Here is a 22,500-nt window from a genome sequence, read left to right as displayed (position 1 = left end):
GTAGGGGTGGGCGGGCCAGGCGTGGGTGAGCACACACGCACACACGCACACCCTGATTATATATTACACTTTATACAAATTGCTTTTAATTCAATAAACATACGTAAATCTGGAGATGTCCTGTGCAGAGAGAGAGAGAGAGAGAGAGAGAGAGAGAGAGAGAGAGAGAGAGAGAGAGAGAGAGAGAGAGAGACACGGACATCATCACACAACCATTAAAAAAAATAAATAAAAAGAGAAAAAAAACAAAGAAAATATAAAGATAAAAGTGAAAAAAATGATAACTTTCTTACACACAAAAAAAAAATAAATAAATAAATAAATAAATGAAAAATGAATCAAGGAACAACAATAACAACATACATTTCACCTTTACATACTAAATATTGCGTCTTTCCTCTCCCAACACACACCCTTTGTATAATAAGCTCATGTATTTGTGTGTGAATCTATGTACGTCTGTATGTACACCTCGATCCTCTACAGAGCGGCACTGAAGGGGATCGAACTCTACAAAAGGAGGATCGGGAAGCTACAAAGGGGGTTCTATCTTATTCCCTCCCGATGCTCTCTTGTTAACTCTACGTATTCCCTGTTTTTACCGTTTTTATATAAAGGTTTTGTATTTTATCGTGTTTATGATTGTGTTAATATTTTGGACTTATTTCGTGATTATATATTTTTTCTAGGGATTTTTTAAAGTTTGTAGGTTTTAATTTTGGGTTTTAGGCGTATTTTTACATTTTTTTTCTCATTTATTTATTATTTTCAGTTTTCTTTGATGATTCATTTTCTTTTCTTTTCTATCAAATTCATTTATCAGTAATTCAAACATTTTATCTACTACTTGTTTTCAATTTCAACATACTTTCACATTTTTCTCTCTCTTTCAGTCATTATCTTCATTCTCTTCTCTTAATCACATTTATTCACTCCATTTTCATTAGCTTATTAGTAATTCTAGTATTTTTTTCAATCAGGAAGACTTTTGAGGAAAAAAAATTAAAAAAACCTTATATGGAACATTATTTCTCAAAACTAGAGATGAGGAGGAGGAAGAAGAAGAGAACGAGAAGGAGGGAGAGAAAGAAAGTGGAAGGGAAGGAGGGGGAAAAAGGACAAGAAGATGGAAGAGAGAGAAGAAGGGATGAGAGGAGCAAAGGAAGAACGAAAAAGGAAAGAGGAGATGGAAGAGAGGGAGAGAAAGATAGGAACCACATTACTGATAAGAGGGAGGGAGGAGGGATGAGGTGGAGGGAGAAGAAGAAGAGAGGAAGAAGCATAGCAGAGTAGGGAAGAGGGAGCGTGGAGTGGAGAGAAGGGAGGGGAGGGTATGGAAAGAGGGGAGGAGGAAAGATAGTACAGGAAGGAGGAGGAGGGAGGGGCGGAGAGAAGGGAGGGGAGGGTATGGGAAGAGGGGGAGAGGGGGAGGGAGGGAGGGACGGAGAAAAGGGAAGGGAGAGTGTGTTTATATATTAAGGATGTATTTCTATTCAGAATGTGTATTAATTAAGTGTATTTCTTTCTTTAGTGTGTGTATTTATGAGTGTATAGATTAATAGGTATAAAAATTAGCGTTCTTTTATTACATACATTAGTGGAGCTTTGATTTTCTTTCATTATAAACACCTTGAAAACTATAAATGCCATGAAATGCAGAGATGAGGTGCCTTCTACATAATAATAATAATAATAATAATAATAATAATAATAATAATAATAATAATAATAACAATAACAACGACAATGTTTTCCTTTCTTTTACAGGTAGGTGCAGTTGTGAGGTTGTTATGAGGTTATAAGGGTGAGGATTGCCGTGCCTCCTCCTCCTCCTCCTCCTCCTCCTCCTCCTCCTCCTCCTTCGCCAGGTAAAGGGAGGACAGGTGAGCTGCTTACCTGTGCTTGATTAGTTTTATGTTACCTTTGATTTTTTGTGCCTCTCTCTCTCTCTCTCTCTCTCTCTCTCTCTCTCTCTCTCTCTCTCTCTCTCTCTCTCTCTCTCTCTCTCTTTCCTGAGATATTTCGATTCGTTGTTCATTTGTTTGTTTGTTCATCTGTTTGTGTAACTTCAGGGTCTCATAATAATAATAAAATAATAATGATGATAATGATAATAATAATAATAATAATAATAATAATAATGATAATAATGATAATAATAATAGTTTGTCCCGTCACGGCTAAAGTTTTGATTCTCTGTAAGGTCACTATCAAATGTTCGATATATATAAATGATTATACATTCGCAATCTCGTTATTTTTCGTATATATATTTACATTAATTTGTCGCGTGGCTCATTACGTATTGTTCACTGTATGTACATGAGTGTTTCGTTGGGTGCTTTGCCTCGGTTCACCTTCCCGTCTGAACCTGTCCCGCCCGTCTCGATACCGCGCGGTTCACTTCACGCCACTTCACACACACACACTTACAAGTACACGGGGTTGAGTTTACTAGTCACTTATCACTTGGCACCTTGTTTGGCACCTTCACTCTTGCTCCACTTCAGAAGGCGAGCGTCCTTTTGAGCGTTGAGTGTGAGCGCTGAGTGGGTGTGAGCGTTGGTTGATTGGACGTGAGCGTGAGGCGCCAGGATCGTGAGGCGCTAGGAGGGTGAGTGCGTTAGTTGGCGTAGTCGAAGGTGTAGCCGAGGTTCTTACGCTGCAGGAACATGACGATCTCCCAGAAGGGCGGCCGCTGCCTGTCCGCGGGCCTCCAGCAGGCGGCCATCATGTCGTAGATCTCCCTGGGGCAGAGCGGCGGCTGCGGCAGCGTCATCATGCCAGCGCCGTCCCCGTGCAGGCAGTGGGAGGCGTTCTCCAGCACGCCCTCGTCGCTCAGCTCAGCGAAGGGCTGCTGGCGTGCCAGGGTCAGGATCTCCCACAGCGTGACGCCGAAGGCCCACACGTCACTCTTGCTGGAGAAGCGCCCCTGCAGGATGGACTCCCAGGCCATCCAGCGCACCGGCAGCAGCGTGCGGCCCTCGTTGAGGCGGTAGTAGTCCGCGGAGTACAGCGCCCTGCTCATGGCCAAGTCCGAGATCTTGACGGTCAGGCCGCGCCCCACCAGGCAGTTCCGCGCCGCCAGGTCGCGGTGCACCACGCCCGCCGCTTCCAGGTATTGCATGCCCGACGCGATCTGGGTCACCATGTATACCAGCGCCCCGTAGCTGAGCGCGCGTGGGTCCAGCACGCCCACGCACGTGCTGGGACCACCTGCCTCCTCCACCTTGTGTCGCTGCAGGAACTGGCAGAGGTCGCCGTGCTCCGGGTACTCCAGCAGCGCACAGGGCGGCTCCCCGGCGTGCGAGGCGGCCACCACGCGCGCCACGTTGGGGCTGTCCAGCCTGGCCAGCGTCTGCGTCTCCTGCCGGAAGGTCTTCTTGGTCTCTTCGTCCGCCCCCAGCTTGAGCGTCCTGAGCACCACCTTCCTGGGGCCGGCGGGGGCGGCGTCCCGCGCCTCGCACAGCTGCACCAGGCCGAACACGCCCTCGCCCAGCGTGTCCACCACGCGCAGCTGCGCCCTGCACACCTCGGGCAGCGTCGGCTCGGGCCCCAGCGCGGCGTGGTCCGCCACGGCGTAGGCCACGGTGCCCGCCGCGCCCTGGATGTTGGTGGGCTGGCACAGCAGCGGCGCGGCGTAGTACTCCTGGTCTGGCGGCGGCGGCAGGGCGGGCACGGGCGCGGCGGTGAGGGCGGCCTCGCGCAGGCTGCGGGCGGTGGGCAGCGTGGCGGGGGGCTTGGTGAGGGGCACGGGGGGCGGTGGCGGCGTGTACACTTCGGAGAAGGGCGGCGGCGGCGTCATGTTGACATCCGGCACGGCGTAGTCCACGGAGTCGTCGGTGTCCGGCAGGGCACACTTGAGGGGCGTGTCTGAGGAGGCACTGTGACCTAGGGTGTAGTAGCCCGGGTTGTGCATGGGCGGCGCCTTGAAGGGCTCCTGGTACATGGCGGACGCCTCCTCGTCCACAGCCACGTGGCCGTACAGCCTGCCCTTGGCTTTAGCGTACCCGTTGGACACCGGCGACAGGTTCACGTTGATGTGCAGGTCCTTCATCTTCATGGACACCTTTCGCGCCTCACCGCCCTCCGAGGGCGGCGGGGACTTCTTGCCGCCCTTCCTGGCCGCCCTCCTGTGGTAGTAGGCCACGCCCAGCACCAGAGGCACCATGCCAAACACCAGCGCCAGGAAGATGAGGCCACCTAGCAGGAAGGCAGAGGACTGCTGCTCGGCGGGCACTACTGGAGCGCGTCCCTCCACCAGCCGTTCGTCACTCACCGTCTCCGCCGTGGTCGCCGCCTCCGCCGCCTCCTCCTCCTCCGTCAGGTTGCAGCGGCAGGGCACCGAGTCAAAGGACACCTCGGACACCATGAGCCACTTGAGGGCGAAGAACAGCTCCACCCTCACGTACCTCCCCACGGCGCCGTGCAGCTTGATGGTCACGTTGCGGGCGTGCTCGAAGATCCTGTCCGCGTTGTGGCGGTACTCCACGGCGGTGTAGGCGGGGAAGTGCTCGCCGCCCACGCTGAAGGTGATGCGCGCTCTTGAGAACATCTGAAGGAGGGAGAGAATAGAGAAGACTTACGGTGAGTGAATCGGGAAGAACCTACACAAGGGAGAAAAGTCACGAATTTTACTACTGACGAAGGATACAACTGGAAAATACTTGTACATTAGGAGGTCAAAACGGAAACAAGACGGAAAAAAAGAGAAAAGGCAAATGAGATCCGGTAAAGATGAAGAAGTAAACAATATTGAAGGTGGAAAGAATGAGAAAGGGGAGAAGAAAACGGAAGGAGGGAGGCGGAAATATAAAAAAAATAGAGAAACAAGAAAATAAAGAAGAAAAATAAGAGATACGGGAAGAACGAAGAAGTAAACAAGACTAGAAATGAGAGAGAGATAAGAAAGCAAGAGTAGAAAAAAAGAGGAAGAAGTAGACGGAAAAAAGAGGAAAACAGGAAAATAAAGAAAAAAAATGAGATACAGGAAATATAAGAGTAAAAACGATTAAAGATGAGAGATATGAGGAAGGGAAAGGAGAAGAAGAACAAGCATAGAAGGGAGAGAGAAGAGGGAGAGGAGAGAGAGAGAGGAAGGGAGGGAAAGTATAGAGTGTGGCAAGACGTAACAAGGGAGGAAACTTGTGTCATGGCCTGGGAAACTTTGCCGTGTTAGCAGGAGGAGGAAGAGGAGCAGGAGGAGGAGGAAGAGGAGGAGGAGGAAGAGGAAGAGGAACAGAAGTAGTAATAGGAGAAGAAAATTGGGCAAACTATCAGAAAATGAGAGAATAAGCGAGGAATATTAAAGAAAACGGAGATGGATAAACTAGAAGGAAATTAAAATAATAAAAGGAGGAGGAGGAAGAGAAGAATAAGTGGTAATAAGAGACGAAATTGAATATACTATAAGAAAGTGAAAGAATAAACGAGGAATAATAAAGATAAAATAAATGAATTAGAAGAAGAGGAGAGAATAAGAAAAGAATAAGAAAGAAGGAGGAGGAGGAGGAAAAGGAAGAAGAAGAGGAACAGAAGTGCTAAGAGAAGAAAAAAATAAACAAATGAGAGAATAAACGAGGAATAGCAAAGAATAAATTGATAAAGCACAGGAATAGGAGAATAAGAAAGAAAAATGAAGAGAGAAGAAGAAGCGGAAGGAGAGGAGGAGAACGAAAAGGGGAATAGCAACAGAAAAAGAAGAACAAACCAATAATATTAAAGAAAATAACTAAACTAAGGAATAAACAAAAGAATAAAGAAGAGAGAGAGAGAGAGAGAGAGAGAGAGAGAGAGAGAGAGAGAGAGAGAGAGAGAGAGAGAGAGAGAGAGAGAGAGAGAAAAGTAAGAGAGAAAATGTAAGAGAGTGAGGAAGAGGAAGACAGAGTTGGGCTGGAATTCATAAAGTGAGGAGAGAGGGAGAGGGAGAGAGGGAGAGGGAGAGGGAAAGAGGGAGAGGATGTGAGAACATTTATATTCTGGGAGAAGCTTCGTGGAGAGAGGAGCGGAGGGAAAAAAAAAAAAGATGGAAAAGAAAAAAAGAGGGAAGGAGAAGAAGCAGGAAGAGGAGGAGAGAGAGAAAAGGAAGAGGAAAGTACAATATATATTAAGGAAACTCATAAAGAAAATCTAGGAAATGAGATAAGAATAATGGAAGGATGGGAAAGATAATTAAGAGGAAAAATGAAGAGGACTTAAAGAGAGAGATAAAAAAAGACTTGTAAATGACAATCACCTAAAAAAAAATAAAAACAAGAGGAAAGAAGGAAGGAAATTCAAGAGGAAAACATTAAGAGGAAAGAAAGAAACTCAACATAAATCATCAAGGGGAAACAAATAAACTCAAGAGGGGAAACCAAGAGCTGCAAGAGTCCCAGCATCACTCACCATGGAAAAAAAAAAAAAAAAAAGTGAAGGAAAAAATTATAAACGGCAAAAATCGAAAAAAAAAAAAAAAAAAATCAAGAGGAATGCACCAAGAGTAGTAAGAGGACTACCATCACTCACCACAGAAGAAAAAAAAGTGAAGAAAAAAACTTATAAACGGCAAAAAAAACTAAAAAATTTAATCCCCACCCAAAAAAAAAAAATAAATAAATAAATAAAAAATAAATAAATAAATAAAAAATCAAGAGAGCATCAAGAGTAGTAAGAGGACCAGCACCACTCACCATCGTCTCCTTAGTGAAGAGGTTGTTGACATACACGTGCACCGCTGAGAAATTTCTGAGGGAGTCGAACTGGAAGGTGAGAGGCACCGGCTGGCCCTGGCGACTTGTGTTCTTCCACCCCACCCACTCGTAGCCTGCAACACACACACACACACACACACACACACACACACACACACACACGTGGATAAGTGCTGGAAGGTTTGTGTGCATGGATTGCTATGACACGTACATAGTTATCCTTACACACACACACACACACACACACACGCACACACTTAAGAAAATAATGAATGTTTTTTTCACACCTGAGGAAGGAGGAAATTATTAAAAAAGACAAGATTTCATGTGTGAAGAAAGAATAGGAAGGAAGGAAGGAAGAGAGAAAACAAGAAAGAGAGAAGTCAAAACACACACACACACACACACACACACACACACACACACACACACACACACACACACACACGTACCTCGACCCATTCCCAAGGCATCCACTCTGAAATTCGTGTGTCCAGTCTCTCCGTCAGTCAGCTGGCCAAGTCCCCCTCCAGCCATCCGCCCCTCTTCAGGCCATCATAGGTGAGGTCTGAGAGCGCCGTGTCGCCGCCCCTCAGGTCTCCGTCAGGCATACTGTACGATACAAGCCCGTCTGTGGGAGGGGAGGAAGAGGGTGTGATGGTGGTGGCTTGGTTAGGTTGTGTTGTGTTTGGTTAGTTTGGTTTAGTTAGGTAAGATTGTTAGGTAAGATTGTTAGATGTTATGTAAGGTTAGATTTAGTTTGGTTTGGTTTGGTTAGCTTAGTAAAGGCTAAATTATCGCTACTTTGTAACTAAACCGGCCTTAATTTCTATTTTCTCTATTAAACTTAACTTAATTTTTTCCGGGAGTGACAAAATAGCATAAGCCTTTTTTTTACTCCTTTCTGTAATCAACCCTTCCTGTACTCTTCTTAACTCTTTCTGTACTCAACCTTATCTGTACTCATAACCCCTTCTGTACTCTTAACCCTCCTTTACGTATAAACACTGTATAAAGCTCAAGTCTACCCACCTGAGTACTGGCACCCATACAGCTCCACACGCATGCATACAGTGCGCGGGTGGTCACTGTACGGCAGGAAGCGAACCCTGGTGGCGATGACCGGCGGACTCAGCTGTGACGTCTGAGCCAAGTATGTGTTGCTGTTGCCTTCGAGAAGCTGTGGGAGAGAGAGGGAGAGGTGTGAGAAGGGAGAGAGAGAGAGGGAGAGTGGAGAGAGGGAAGAGGGAGAGGGTTGGTGGGTAGATGGTAAGTGGATAAATAGATGGATGGATAAATCGATGAGTGGGTATGTAGATGACTGTGTAGATGAGATGACTTAGTGAGTAAGGGGGGTGACTGAGTGAGGGGATAAGTGGATGGGTGGATATGTTTGAGTAAGTAGTGGATGGCTTGGTGAACATTATATTATAGTGTGTGTGGATCCAGATGCTGCCTCCACGAAGCTTGTATTCCAAATGTCTGAGTGTGGATTAAGTGGTTTGGGTACCAAGTGAATCGAACATCAAGTGTCCTGAGGCGTATATGACTTTGTGACTAGCTTCCTCCTCCTCTCTCTCCTTCCCTTCTCTGTTATTCACTCTTCTTCTGTCCATCTTTCACACACACACACACACACACACACACACTTCCTTCCTTCCTTCCTTCCTTCCTTCCTTCTCTCCATCCCTCACACTCCCTTCCCCGCACTTCTATAGCCTTCCCACACTCACCTCCTCTCCCCGGCCATCCATATAGGTGACCCAGTGTGTAAGTCCCGGGCGCCACACTTGCAGCTTGTATTGGCGGGCGAACTCCCTCCCCTGGCCGTTCCCGAACCGTCCCTGCACCTCCACCTTTGTCACCACGTGCAGCGCCCCCAAGTTCACCTCCAGATACTCCTTGCCCTCCTTGTACACCATATCTCGGGGGCACCACGCGCCTCCTCCAGCCTCCGTCAAAAGTCTGTGGAGAGAGAGAGAGGAAGGATGATGGTAGCAATACGTGATGAGGAGAGAGACAGAGAGAGAGTGAGGGAGGCAAGTGGAAATAGTAGAGCTTATTTGTTGGTAATTAAGTGTTAGGGAGTTGATAAGAATGATAGGTCTTGTTTTGAGTTTAAGAGGCATAGGTGATGTTTTAAATGGTATAGGTCTTTTTAAGTGGTATAAGGAAGAGGGTGATGATCAAATAACATCATAAATATTAGGGAGTTGATAGGAATGGCTGGTCATGTTTTAAGTGGCAAAGGGGATGTTTTTCAAGTGGTATAAGGAGTGTGTTAAGTAGTTTAGGGGAGAGGGTGATGATAAGAGTACAGGGTGAGTCACAATGAACCACCTGTAACACCCAACTGTAAACTTCACTTATTTTTTCAGTTTGTCAATGAGAATCTACAGGTTACAGCTCGTTGACTCTACCTGTAACTAACTGTATAACTACCTGTGAATAATTCCTATAACTCTACGTATCATCACCGCCGCTAACTATACCTGTCATCACCACCGCTGTCTGTCATCACCACCTATAACTCAGTCATCACCACTCCTACCTGTCGTCATCACCGCTGTCTGTCATCACCACCTCTAACTCAGTCATCACCACCGCTACCTGTTATCACCATCCATACCTGTCATCACCATCCATACCTGTCATCACCATCCATACCTGTCATCACCATCCATACCTGTCATCACCATCCATACCTGTCATCACCACCACTGCCACCACCACCGCTACCTGTCATCACTACCTCTCTGTCATCACCATCCATACCTGTCATCACCGCCATATCATCACCACCCATACATGTCATCACCGCCGTAACTCACCTGCCGTATATTGCGTTGACGGAGGCATCGAAATAGGAGGAGGAGGAGATGTGTTCGTCAGGTATACCGCCAGACTGCATGCCCAGGGCCGCCTCGCATTGCTCTGGGGGGGAGGAAGAGGAGGAGGCGGTGAAGGAGTGAAGGAATAATAGCAATGAGAGTTTATCAATGAAATAGTAATAGTGATAGTAGATAGTATAAAGGAAGAGGAAGGAGGTGAAGGCGTGGAGTAGTAATGGTAGTGAGAGTTATCGATGAAATAGTAGTGGTGAATAGTCAATGGTAGAAATGTGAAATAGTAGTGATGGTTTAACGATAAGGAAATAGTAATAGTCACGACGGCTTCCCGATGAAGAAGTGGTAATAGTAGTTGCTTATAATAGTTTGCCGCTAAAAGTACACGTATGAAAAATTGAAAGTGTCAAGTTTTGTCTGAATTAACTCAATTTGTACGTGAACTTAGCGTTATACATGCGTCAGTGTGTGTGTGTGTGTGTGTGTGTGTGAAGCAGTGCGAGAGTATCAGTTGTGTGGTGTTACGGTGTGAATGTTCCTTGGTTGTGAATGTTGTGGTTTGAATGGTTCGTCAGGGTTTACGATTCTGTTTCATAGCAGAGTTAACTTCCCGCCTGTTAGGACTGTATTCTGAAACACTTCCTTACCGCACCAAGGTGATTTTTGAAAGGCTCTAGTTGAAGTTACACGAGATTTTAAGAGTATTTTCATAGTTCTAGTGAGAGATTAACAAGACTTCCATATTATGAACGGAAGAAAGACTTAGGAACCCAGCTAATGATCTTTGTGGCCTCTGAAAACAGACGTGGACCTGCAATCACTATAACCTTCTCTGCATTGCTCTTCGTATTATTAACAGAAGAAAGACTCTTGGGAACCCGGCTAATGATCTTTGTGGCCTATGAAAACAGACGTGGTGAGAGAGCGAAGCGTTTTATGAATAAGGACCTGTTAATGAGGAGTGGGATGAATCGCACCTGCCTGCTGTCACTGTAAGTCACTCTGCATTGCTCTGCGTTTGCCTCACCCTGCCACCAACAAGAGTAACGAAACAATATACATAGGAATAGATAGAATGTAGTGAAGGACGAAGAGGAGGACGAGGAAGAGGAGGAAGACGAGGAGGAGGAGGAGGAGAAGGTGGTGGTGGAGATGGTAATGATAATTATAGCGGTGTGTGTGTGTGTGTGTGTGTGTGTGTGTGGAATTCTGCTCAACGCTGCGCTGTTTCCTCTCTCTCTCTCTCTCTCTCTCTCTCTCTCTCTCTCTCTCTAATTAGCGAGTCAAGTGTCCCCTTGCGAAGTGTTTAAAGCAATTAGATGTTTACGAAGTTGGAATAGAGGAAGTGAAGTGGAGGAGGAGGAGGAGGAGGAGGAGGAGGAGTAGGCAAGAGGGAAATGGAAAGAGTTGGAGAGAATATGTAATGAGAGAGAGAGAGAGAGAGAGAGAGAGAGAGAGAGAGAGAGAGAGAGAGAGAGAGAGAGAGAGAGAGAGAGAGAGAGAGAGAGAGAGAGAGAGAGAGAGAGAGAGAGACCAATCCCTTTCCTTTTGTCAGCAGGTGTCAGCAGGGGGCCAGGTATCAGCAGCAAGGTGGCAGGGGTGACGAGGGATGACAGGGGGTGACAGGGGGTGGCAGGGGGGCGTCGTTAGCGGTCAATTGTGTGCTGGCTCGGCGGTCACAGACTGTTCTGTGGCCTGGGTTCGAGCTTCGCGTCTTTGTCTTGCTGTTTTTCTGCAGTGGGAGTCGAACGGTGGTCAGTGAAGTGTCTGTCAGCTGTCACCACCCGACGTCAGCGCCAGGACAGCAGAGGAGGAGGAGGAGGAGGAGGAGGAGGAGGAGGAGGAGGAGGAGGAGGAGGAGGAGGAGGAGGAAGGAAGGAGTATGACAAATGGGTAGAAACAATGTGAAGGAAAAAAAAAGAGCAGGAGGAAGAAGAGGAGGAGGAGGAGAAAATATAGAGAAGGATTGGGAGAATAGCATTAGAAGGAACACGAGGAACAGGAGGAGGAGGAGGTGGAGGAGGAGGAGGAGAAGAAATATATAAAGAAATATTGGAAGAGTGACAATAGAAGCAGGATGGGGAAGACGGAGGAGGAGGAGGAGGAGGAGGAGAAGGAGGAGGAGGAGGAGGAGGAGGAGGAGGAGGAGGAGGAGGAGGGCAATCAAATAAAAATCATGAAGAAGGAAACGAAATAAGAGTCAGTAATCGATTCTCTCTCTCTCTCTCTCTCTCTCTCTCTCTCTCTCTCTCTCTCTCTCTCTCTCTCTCTCTCTCTCTCTCGCCACCTGCGCCCCTCGTCAGGTCACCGTCGACACGCCTCGTCTCTCAACGCTCAATCAACGCTCCAAAAAATAAAAAAAGAAAAAAACCGGAACTTGTGAACATAAATAATATCACTTTAATATTTTCTTTGTTTTTTTTTCTTTATTTTTCTTGCGTCTTTCAGTGAGATTTTCTTCCTGCTACTTTCTACTACTACTACTACTACTACTACTACTTACTACTACTACTACTACTACTACTGCTTTATTAATTTTCTGCTACTACTACTATTACTACTACTACTACTACTACTACTACTACTGATACTACTTTATTTCTACTACTTCTGCTACTACTACTACTACTACTACTACTACTACTACTACTACTACTACTACTACTACTAAGCGAAAAAAACAACCTTAAAAAAATCGAAAAAAGGCGAGTAAAGAATAACGACAAATAAAAAAATCAAAGAACGCAAACAAACAAACAAACAAACAAATAAACAAACAAACAAACAAATAAACCAGGAAGTAAATAAACCAACTGAATGCCTCGGAAGATTGAAACCTCCTCCTCTTCCTCCTCCTCCTCCTCCTCCTCCTCCTCCTCCTCTTTTAATCTTTCCTCCAGTGCCCTTGTCTCCACCTCAGGGCATGGAGGAAAGCGAGAGAGAGGGGAAGAGAGGGAGGAAGGGAGAGGAAGGAGGGAAAAAAAATAAATGGGAGAAGAGGAGGAGAGAGAGAGAGAGGGAGATGAATGGATACAAAAGTCAAGGAAGAAGTGAAGAAAGGAGGAGGAGAGAGGAGGAGGAGAGAGGAGGGTGGGTAACTTGACCAGAGGGAAGGAAGGAAGGAAGGAAGGAAGGCAGGAAGGAAGGAAGTATTGAAAAGGAATAAAGAGATGAAAGGAAGGAGGGAGAGGGGGAGATGAGAAGAAGGAAGGAGGGAAAAAAAAGGGAGGGAAATTTTATCAGTGTCATAACAAAGCGTCACAGGACGAAGGAAAGAAGGAAAGGAGGAAGAGGAGGAGGAGGAGGGGGAGGAGGAGGAGGAGGATTACCAGAGCGAAGGAGGAGGAGGAAGGTGAATGCATGTAAAATATGATAATGTGATTGGCTGAAGGAAGAAGGAAGGAGGAGGAGGATAAAAGAGAAGAATGGAGGAGGGAAAGAAAAAAATAAAGAGAGGAACAAGCGAGAAGAATGTGAATAAGAGTTTGTCAGAGAGAGAGAGAGAGAGAGAGAGAGAGAGAGAGAGAGAGAGAGAGAGAGAGAGAGAGAGAGAATGATGACACACACACACACACACACACACACACTCCCCCCTCCCAGCAGTCCTCATCAACCCCCTTCCGTTTCCCACAACTTCCCCCCCCCCACCAGGTACTTGCAGGTAGCTAATTGGAGGAGAGAGAGAGAGAGAGAGAGAGAGAGAGAGAGAGAGAGAGAGAGAGAGAGAGAGAGAGAGAGAGAGAGAGAGAGAGAGGGGCGGGAGGGGGGGGGAGAACCATGGAGAGGTGGCATTCCTGGGGCATAGCCGGCATTCTCTGCAGATATGTGGGTCTGGTATGCTTGGGAAGGGAGAAGGGGGAGGGAAGGAGGGAGGGAGTGGGGAAGGGAGGGAGGGAGGATGTGTGTATGGGTTAGCATGCTTTGGATTCACGTAAGGAGGGAGAGAGGGAGGGATGGAGGGAAAGCAGGGAGGGAGTGAGGAAGGAAGAGAGTAAGAGAGGAAGGAGTAAGAAAAGAAGGAAGGAATGAAAGAAGTAAAGGCAGGGAGGAAGGAAGAAAGAAGGAATGGAGGGAAGGAGGATAGAAAGAAAAGGAAGGAATGTAGGAAGGAAGGAAAGGGAAGGAGAGAAGAAGGAGAAAAGGAATGTGAAGGGAAGTGTTGCAATATTTTCACTAGTAATTTGAATTTCGCGCTTAAATCAGTGGTTGTGGTGGTGGTGGTCGTTTATTCCCTACAGTTTCACGTAAAGAACAAACAGCAGCAGACCACTTGGCCCTTACGAGGCTGTTTATAACTAGCTACTGTAACGCAAAGCAAGAGAAGAGACACAGGATAGTAAAGGCGAAGGTTTCTCCCCACCCTCTGTAGATAGTAGCAAACTATCAGTCCAAAGGGATATATTTCAGGTAACTTAGTAGTAGTAGTAGTAGTAGTAGTAGTAGTAGTAGTAGTAGTAGTAATGATGAATAGTAATGAATAAGTAAGTTTTTCCTAGTAACGTTACTGCTACAGCTACTACTACTACTACTACTACTACTACTACTACTACTACTACTACTACTACTACTATTCCTACAAAAACAACAATATCAATAATATTTACCTGTGTGCAGGGAGACGGCAGGTGAAGAGAGGAGGAGGGAGAAGAGGAAGAGAAGAAGAGGAGGAGGAGGAAGAGGAGGAGGAGGGTGCTTCATCTTGGTCATCTTTCCCTCTCGATGACCTCTCAATCAAGCAGGTCAGGTCAGGTCACGTGGCCTCCCCCATCCACCTGTTGTTGACCTCTCAGTGTGACCTGTGACCCCGGTAAGCCTGGTGAGGTCACGTGCACTCCCCCATCCACCTGTTTGTGTTGACCTTTCCTGTTTCCCACTCTCTGTTTCCTGTTTACTTCTGTTTGTTTTGGTGTTGTTTGCGAGTTGTTTTTCTTTACGTTTTAGATTTTTTTCTTTATTTCTTTATTGTTTTGTTAAGTTTGTTTTCTTAGATTTGTTTATTTTTTTCTTCGATATTGTTTTCTGTTCACTTTATTTGTTACTTCTTATTTTTTTCTTACAGTTCCTTCTTTTTTTTTCTATTCAAAGGTCTTGTGTTCTATTTTCCACTCATTATTCTTAACAAACTTTCGCCTCTACCTTTATTTATTTATTCTTTTCCTATATCTTGTAACACCACAACTTAGTCACTTCCACTACTCCAAAAATCACTTCGGCTTCATTTTCACTCAGAGTTAGGAACAATTTCACATTACATATTCAGACTCCTCACTTTGAATTTCTCCCTTCCACTGTTAGAACGATCATTAAACAATATTTCACAGTAACGTAACCTGGAAATCACATCTCTTTATTCACATCCACTGGGCGCCTTACACTTCAGTCAGGCAGGGAGGGAGGGAGTCAGGCAGGCAGTCAGGCAGGCATGGAGTCGGTCACTAAGCAGTTTCTCTCAATCTGAAAATAAAGAAAAGAAAGAAAAATTATGATTGCGTAAGACAGGATGGCATTTTGACATTTCTATCTTTATCTGTATATCTGTAACCTCCTCCTCCTCCTCCTCCTCCTCCTCTTCTCTTCATTCTTCCCTTCCTATATCAGATGGGATAGGTAAGGCATACTATCATTCATTATTATTATTATTATTATTATTATCATTATTATAGTAGTAGTTGTAGTAAGAATATTTTTGTTTTTGCTACTGTTTGGAGTGTCAGAGAGAGAGAGAGAGAGAGAGAGAGAGAGAGAGAGAGAGAGAGAGAGAGAGAGAGAGAGAGAGAGAGTGCGTGTGGAGGGTTAAGGGCTGTGAATTGAGGGATTGGGAGGAGGAAAAGGGGATGAGGGGGGTTGGTGGGGAGAAAGCCTTCTGTCAATTACTCTTTTGATACGAGATGACAACCCGTCGAGAGAGGAAGGCTGGTTCTCTCTCTCTCTCTCTCTCTCTCTCTCTCTCTCTCTCTCTCTCTCTCTCTCTCTCTCTCTCTCTCTCTCTCTCTCGTGATGGTTATAGTTTTGATAGCATGAGTATATGATTATTAATATTTTTACTCTCTCTCTCTCTCTCTCTCTCTCTCTCTCTCTCTCTCTCTCTCTCTCTCTCTCTCTCTCTCTCTCTCTCTCGAATGCTGGCTGGTTATTTAGAATGTGTCTAATTAAAGTTTGTCGATGTCAGAGATAGAACGCATACCATCTCTCTCTCTCTCTCTCTCTCTCTCTCTCTCTCTCTCTCTCTCTCTCTCTCTCTCTCTCTCTCTATCTATCTATCTATCTATCTATCTATCTATCTATGTATCTTTAAGAAAATGAATATAAGTGAATGAAATTAAGGGAGAGAGAGAGAGAGAGAGAGAGAGAGAGAGAGAGAGAGAGAGAGAGAGAGAGAGAGAGAGAGAGAGAGAGAGAGAGAGAGAGAGAGAGAGAGAGAGAGAGAGAGAGAGAGGTCTTCAAAATCTCATCAAACCCCTACTGCAGCCTTCCTCTCTCCCTCTCCCCTTCATCTCTCTCTCTCTCTCTCTCTCTCTCTCTCTCTCTCTCTCTCTCTCTCTCTCTCTCTCTCTCTCTCTCTCTCTACCTCATAAAAACTCCTGGACCAGTTGGTGGCCTGGGGGGAAGAGAGAGAGAGAGAGAGAGAGAGAGAGAGAGAGAGAGAGAGAGAGAGAGAGAGAGAGAGAGAGAGAGAGAGAGAGAGAGAGAGAGAGAGAGTTTTATTAATCTCTGAGAACACTACTGATATTCTCTCTCTCTCTCTCTCTCTCTCTCTCTCTGCCAAGGATATAAAGGATAAAGAGAGAGAGAGAGAGAGAGAGAGAGAGAGAGAGAGAGAGAGAGAGAGAGAGAGAGAGAGAGAGAGAGAAACAAATAACTCTCCCTCTCTCCTTCACTCACCTCGCATAGATTAACAGGATAACGTCACCTCTCTCTCTCTCTCTCTCTCTCTCTCTCTCTCTCTCTCTCTCTCTCTCTCTCTCTCTCTCTCTCTCTCTCGTCTCAGTGCTACAGTTTCTGTTTCCCCTTTGTTTCCTCCTCCTCCTCCTCCTCCTCCTCCTCCTCCTCCTCCTCCTCCTCTTTCTCTTCCCCTTTTCTTTGTCTCTGTTTATTGGTATCTTTGTCCTTTCCTTTCCTTGCCCTACGCACACACACACACACACACACACACACACACACACACACACACACACACACACACACACACACACACACACACAAAGTTATTTTATTATTTTTATAAGAGTAATATTTTAACTAATCTTTCCTCTCTCATGTGATAAGGTTCAAGATAAAAGATAACTCTCTCTCTCTCTCTCTCTCTCTCTCTCTCTCTCTCTCTCTCTCTCTCTCTGTCCTGTTTTCTTTAATCAAAATTTTAGTGCTCTTAATTATACCAGAGAGAGAGAGAGAGAGAGAGAGAGAGAGAGAGAGAGAGAGAGAGAGAGAGAGAGAGAGAGAGAGAGAGAGAGAGACAGGATCATTTACCCTTTTTCCTAAACTTCATAATTTTAACCCCAAACTATTTTTTCCCCTTCAACAAAACACGAAAAAAAAAACACAGAAAAAAATAAACAATCCATAAATTTTCCCAGCTGAGAACTTTTTTTCCCACGGTACTTTTAGGACATTTAAATTACCTGTGTGTTAATTAAGGAGTTTGGACGATAAAGTTAAGGAGGACAGGTGTGTTTAGCATTAATTAACGTGGATGGTACCTGAGAGATTAAGTCACTCCTCATTTGAAACTCAGGTGAGGCTCAGGTGGTGTTCAATAATAAACACATGAATTACTTTTACCTGAGGACAATAAATTAATAATAAGTAAAGGCTTTAATTTTTTTCAAGAGATTTTAATATATTTACTCTTTTTTTAAAAATTTATTTTACTCTTATTGCACTTAATTCTTGTTTAGATTTGAAGTAAAACTCACACACACACACACACACACACACACACACACACACACACACACACACACACACACACACACACACACACACACACACACACACACACACACACACCTCTACCTGGATCACCTTTACAAAAACACATAAATCCTTGTTCTAATTAAAATACCTACGTAAGGAGGAGGAGGAGGAGGAGGAGGAGGAGGAGGAGGAGGAGGAGGAGGAGGAGGAGGAGGAGGAGGAGGAGAGGGGAGGGATTTCCTTATACAGGGACCTGCGTAACCCGCCAGGATCCTACACACACACACACACACACACACACACACACACACACACACACACACACACACACACACACTTCCGCCCCGCCCTCACCCATCCCATACAGCCACGCCCATCTCACCCATTCCGTTCCCATTCTATCACACACCCATTTCCTCCTTTCCTATTTTCCCTCTCTCTTCCATTTCATATCCTATAATTCCTTCGTAGGACTTCCGTAGACTCCTTAGGATGTGTTGAGGGGTCCTAGGATGGTCCTGTAGGAATGAAAGGTAAGGGGCGGAAGGGGAGCAATACAAAGGAACACAAAGAAAGTCCAAACAACAACAAACCTTGATGTCTTTACGTGGGTGTTTGAATGAAGAATGGAAGGAAGGAAGGAATGAAGGAAGGAGGAGGTAGGATGAGGAAGGAAAGGGTGTAGCAAGGAAGGAAGGAAGGAGAAGATAGGACGATGAAGGGAAAGGGTGTAGCATGAAAGGAAGGAAGGAAGGAAGGAAGAAATTAAGGAAGGGATGAAGGGAAAGGAGTTTTAGGAATGGGAAGAAAGAACGAAGGAAGGAAGGAAGGAAGGAAGGAAGGAGAGGGGAAAAGAAAGGAAGAGAGAGGTAACTGGAGGTATGGAGAGAAAAAAAGAGAAGGAAGGAAATAAGGAAACGAAAGAGAAATGGAGAAAAAAAGAATGAAGTAAGTATGAATGAAATACTACTACTACTCGTACTACTACTACTACTACCACCACCACCACTACCTCTACTACTACTACTACTACTATTACTACTACTACTACTACTACTACTACTACTAAACAGGGATAACAACACTGGCTTCCTTTTCCCATCAATAACATAATTAGCATCAATTGTACAAAAAAAAGGCAATAAAGTTATCAATGAAAATAATTGCTGGGGAAAAAACTAAAAATAATTGCTGGGAAAAAACTATTATTATTTTCCCTCCCGATAGTAAATTTCTTTCCCCCTCCCCTCCTCCTCTTCCTCCTGTTCCTTCCTCTTCCTTTACCTCCTTTACCATTTTTGTCTTCTCTTTTCTCTCTTCCCTTCTACTGTGCCCTCTCTCTCTCCTCCTCTCCCTCTTCCTCCTCTTTCTCTTCTTCACTTCTTCACCTTTCCTCTTTCTTTCCTCTTCATCTCCCTCTACATTTTCATCTTCCTCACCTCCTCTTTCCCTCATCCTGTCTCTCTTTCCTCTTTCTCTCCCTCTACCTTCTCCCCCTTCCACTCTTCCTTCTTTCCTTCTCTTTCCTCCTCCTCTTCTCTTCTCTTCTTCTCTGCTTCTCTTTTTCCCTCCCTCACAGATTCTATAGTAGTAGTGGTAGTAGTAGTAGTAGTGGTGGTGGTGGTGGTGGTGTTGGTGTGAGTGATTAATGAAGAGAAAGGGGAAGGGAGAGAGAGAGAGAGAGAGAGGGAGAGGGAGAGGGAGAGGGGAAAGCGTCATTCTATTACCAGTTTCCGTTTAGACCACACCATTAACTCTCCTTCCATTACTTCATTTTTTTTTCCCATTAAAGCTCTCTCTCTCTCTCTCTCTCTCTCTCTCTCTCTCTCTCTCTCTCTCTCTCTCTCTCTCTGTCTATCTATCTATCTATCTATCTGTCATGGCTTTACTATCATATTCCAGAGAGAGAGAGAGAGAGAGAGAGAGAGAGAGAGAGAGAGAGAGAGAGAGAGAGAGAGAGAGAGAGAGAGAGACCTAATATTTCCTGAAGTGTTTATCAATCTCAGGTTACTTCCCTCCACTTCGCAATCGTGTTTATTAAGAAGAGGCTGAAGTGAACAGCGTCTTTGTATATCTAACACTCGCCTCTCTGTCTCTCCTGCCCGGCCACGGTGGAGGAAGGAAGGAAGGAAGGAAGGAAGGAAGGAAGGAGGGAGGGAGAGAAGGAAGGAGAGTGATAGAGGTAGGTAGGCAGGAAGACAAGGAAAGAGAGAAGGTGAACTCGAAGGAGGGAGGGAAGAAGGGAGGAAAGGAAGGAAGAAAGGAGGTAGCAAAGGAAGTAAGAAGAGAGGGAGGTAGGAATGGAATGTAAGGAAGGAATAAAAAAGGAAAGAAAGAAGGGAAAAAGGAAGGAAGGGAGGTGAAGGAAGGAAAGATGGAGAGAGGTGAAGGGAGGAAGGAAGGAAAAAAAAAAGGACGGAAGGAAGGAAAGAAGGAAGGTGAGAGAGTTAAATGTAATGTAATGAAAGAAGGAAGGAGTGGAAAAAGAAAGAAGGAAAAGAAGTTAGGAAAGAATGAAGGAAGAGAGAAAGTGAGAACGAGGCTGAGGTAGGAGAGAAATGAATAAATAAAAGAAAATGAAACATAATAAATAAATAAATAAATAAATAAACAAAAATCTTTACGCGTTAATTATATCACAGTTAACGCAATCTGCTGGCAAACACGTGACCTTTGGCGCCTTCCTGTTGACCTTCTGTTTGTTTCACCATTTTTTGTGTTTTTCTCGTTTCTTTCTTGTTTTTTCTTGTTCCTTTTGTGATTATTTTTGTTTATTTGAAGATTTTGTGTGTTTTTTTTCTCTCATTCTTTCGTTATTTTTCGTATTTTTGTCTCGTTTTTTAATTTTTTTTACTTGTGGTTAATTTTTGCGTTCTTTCTCATTTTCTTTCGTTTTCCTTCCGTTTTCTTTCATACAGCCGTCGTCTTTTTGTATCTTTGTTTTCTTTTTGTACTTTTTTCTCAGTTTCTTTACGTCTATTTTGTTAAACCTCAATAAAAAAATATGCAGTTTATAAAGATTTTTCATGTTTTATCCTTTTTTCTTGACTTTATTTTCCTATTTACTTACTAAAAGGAAATTCTGATAAGTTTAAATCCTTCTCTCTCTCTCTCTCTCTCTCTCTCTCTCTCTCTCTCTCTCTCTCTCTCTCTCTCTCTCTCTCTCTCTCTCTCTCTCTCTCTGTTACTTTCCCACGATCATACATACATACAAACATACATTCTTCTTTCCCTCTCATCTCAAATTCATTAATAGTTGCATCTCTCCCCTCTTTCCCTCTCCTCCCTTCCTTCTCCCCTCTATTTCCCCTTCCTCTCTCCCCTTTGACCCTCCCATCCCTCCCCTCTTCCCTTTCCTCATTCCTTCCTTCCTTTCCTTTAATTCCCAGTGTCAAATTTCCTCCTCCTCCTCCTCCTCCTCCTCCTCCTCCTCTTCCTCCACATAAACGATTAATTTATAGTTGTGATCATTAATTATGTTTAAGTTCTCTCTCTCTCTCTCTCTCTCTCTCTCTCTCTCTCTCTCTCTCTCTCTCTCTCTCTCTCTCTCTCTCTCTCTCTCTCTCACTTCTTTATTCGTTTCTTCTTATCTACAAATTTGTCTACATTTCTTCTTTCCTTCCATCCTCCTCCTCCTCTTCTTGCTCCTCATCCTCCTCCTTTCTTCAGTTTCTTATCTTCCCTTCTTCCTTTCCACCTTTCTTATCTCCCTGCTTCCTTTAACTTTTTAGTATATAACCTTTCTCTTATATCACGTTGTCCTTCCTTCCTTCCTTCCCTTCTTCCTTTCTTCTTTTCTCTCCTTACTTTTCTCTTTCACTTCGACGCTTTATTGCTCATTTTGTTATTGTATATATATTTACTCTCTCCTCCTCCTCCTTCTTTCTCTCTTCTTCCTTCCTTCCTTCTTACATTTATTCTCTTTCTCTATTTCCTTTCTTTCTTTATGACTCTTTATTGCTCTTTTCTTAACTGTTTTACCTCCTCCTCCTCCTCCTCCTCCTCCTCCTCCTCTTCCTCTTCCTCTTCCTCTTCATCCTCCTCCTCCTCTTCCACCTCCTCCTCTTGATCCGCTAACCTGTCACCCTACCTCTTTCTCATGCCTCGCTCCCCCCTCCTCCTCCTCCTCCTCCTTTTCCTCCTCCTCCTCCAGCCACAGGGGTAATCTTCCTGGGAAAGGCATGACTGGAGGGAGGGGGAGAGGAGAGAGAGGTGGGAAGGGGAGGGAAGGTGGGAAGAGGGAAAGGGAGAAGATGGGAGAGAAAGTAAGGGAAGGGAGGAGAGAGAGGGAGAGAAAGATAAAACAAGGAGGGGAGATTAGAGAGAGAGGGAGAGGGTGGAAAGGGAGAAGAAAACGGGATATAAGAGGGAGAAAGGAAGAGGAGAAAAGGCGAGGAGGAAAAAGAGAAAGCAAGGAATGAAAGAGGGGAATGAGAGAGAGAGAGAAGGAAGGAAAAAGGGAGAAGGATGAAGGACAGGAGAGGAGGAAAAGGAGAAAGGAAGGATGAAAAGAAGGAAAACAAGAGAGAAGAGTAAAAAGAAAGGGAGGGACATTTAGAAAAGAGAAGAGGAGGAGAAGTAGGAGGAAGAAGAAGAAGAAGAAGAAGAAGAAGAAGAAGATATACAGTAATTATCTATTATCTGTAAGCCATTTACTCATTAAGGTATGTGTGTGTGTGTGTGTGTGTGTGTGTGTGTATGTGTAAGTGAGTGAGTGCGCGCGTGTGCATGTGTGTTTGCCGCCAGCCTTTTTACACACACACACACACACACACACACACACACACACACACACACACACACACACACACCATTACCTGAAACATATGACACTATTCTTTTCCCCAGCGCAGCAGAGAGAGAGAGAGAGAGAGAGAGAGAGAGAGAGAGAGAGAGAGAGAGAGAGAGAGAGAGAGAGAGGCTGACTGGTGAGCCTGAATAAAGCAAGCCGTTCCTCGGGTCTCGCTTCCAGGGATTTCAAGGCACAATATTGATTCATTGACTAATTTACCTGTACAAATGTCAAGGCGGAGAGAGAGAGAGAG

General features: G+C 44.8%; 1 protein-coding gene across 1 annotated transcript in view; it reads right to left on the bottom strand.

The window, feature by feature from the left end:
* LOC135089979 (discoidin domain-containing receptor 2-like) overlaps positions 1–22,500 on the bottom strand; it is a 25,683-nt gene that overhangs the window by 682 nt on the left and 2,501 nt on the right. The window contains 8 exon segments of the mRNA XM_063986167.1: positions 1–4,555; positions 6,672–6,805; positions 7,145–7,240; positions 7,243–7,323; positions 7,725–7,872; positions 8,426–8,657; positions 9,524–9,626; positions 14,143–14,992. The exon segment at positions 1–4,555 is cut by the window's left edge and continues 682 nt beyond it. Coding sequence (XP_063842237.1) covers positions 2,624–4,555; positions 6,672–6,805; positions 7,145–7,240; positions 7,243–7,323; positions 7,725–7,872; positions 8,426–8,657; positions 9,524–9,626; positions 14,143–14,245 — 2,829 coding nt within the window. The 5' untranslated portion in view covers positions 14,246–14,992 and the 3' untranslated portion in view covers positions 1–2,623.

Source organism: Scylla paramamosain, chromosome 34 (genome assembly GCF_035594125.1).
Source record: "Scylla paramamosain isolate STU-SP2022 chromosome 34, ASM3559412v1, whole genome shotgun sequence".
NCBI lineage: Eukaryota > Metazoa > Arthropoda > Malacostraca > Decapoda > Portunidae > Scylla > Scylla paramamosain.
Note: the sequence above shows the minus strand (reverse complement) of the source record. Positions and strands in the feature narration are given on the sequence as shown.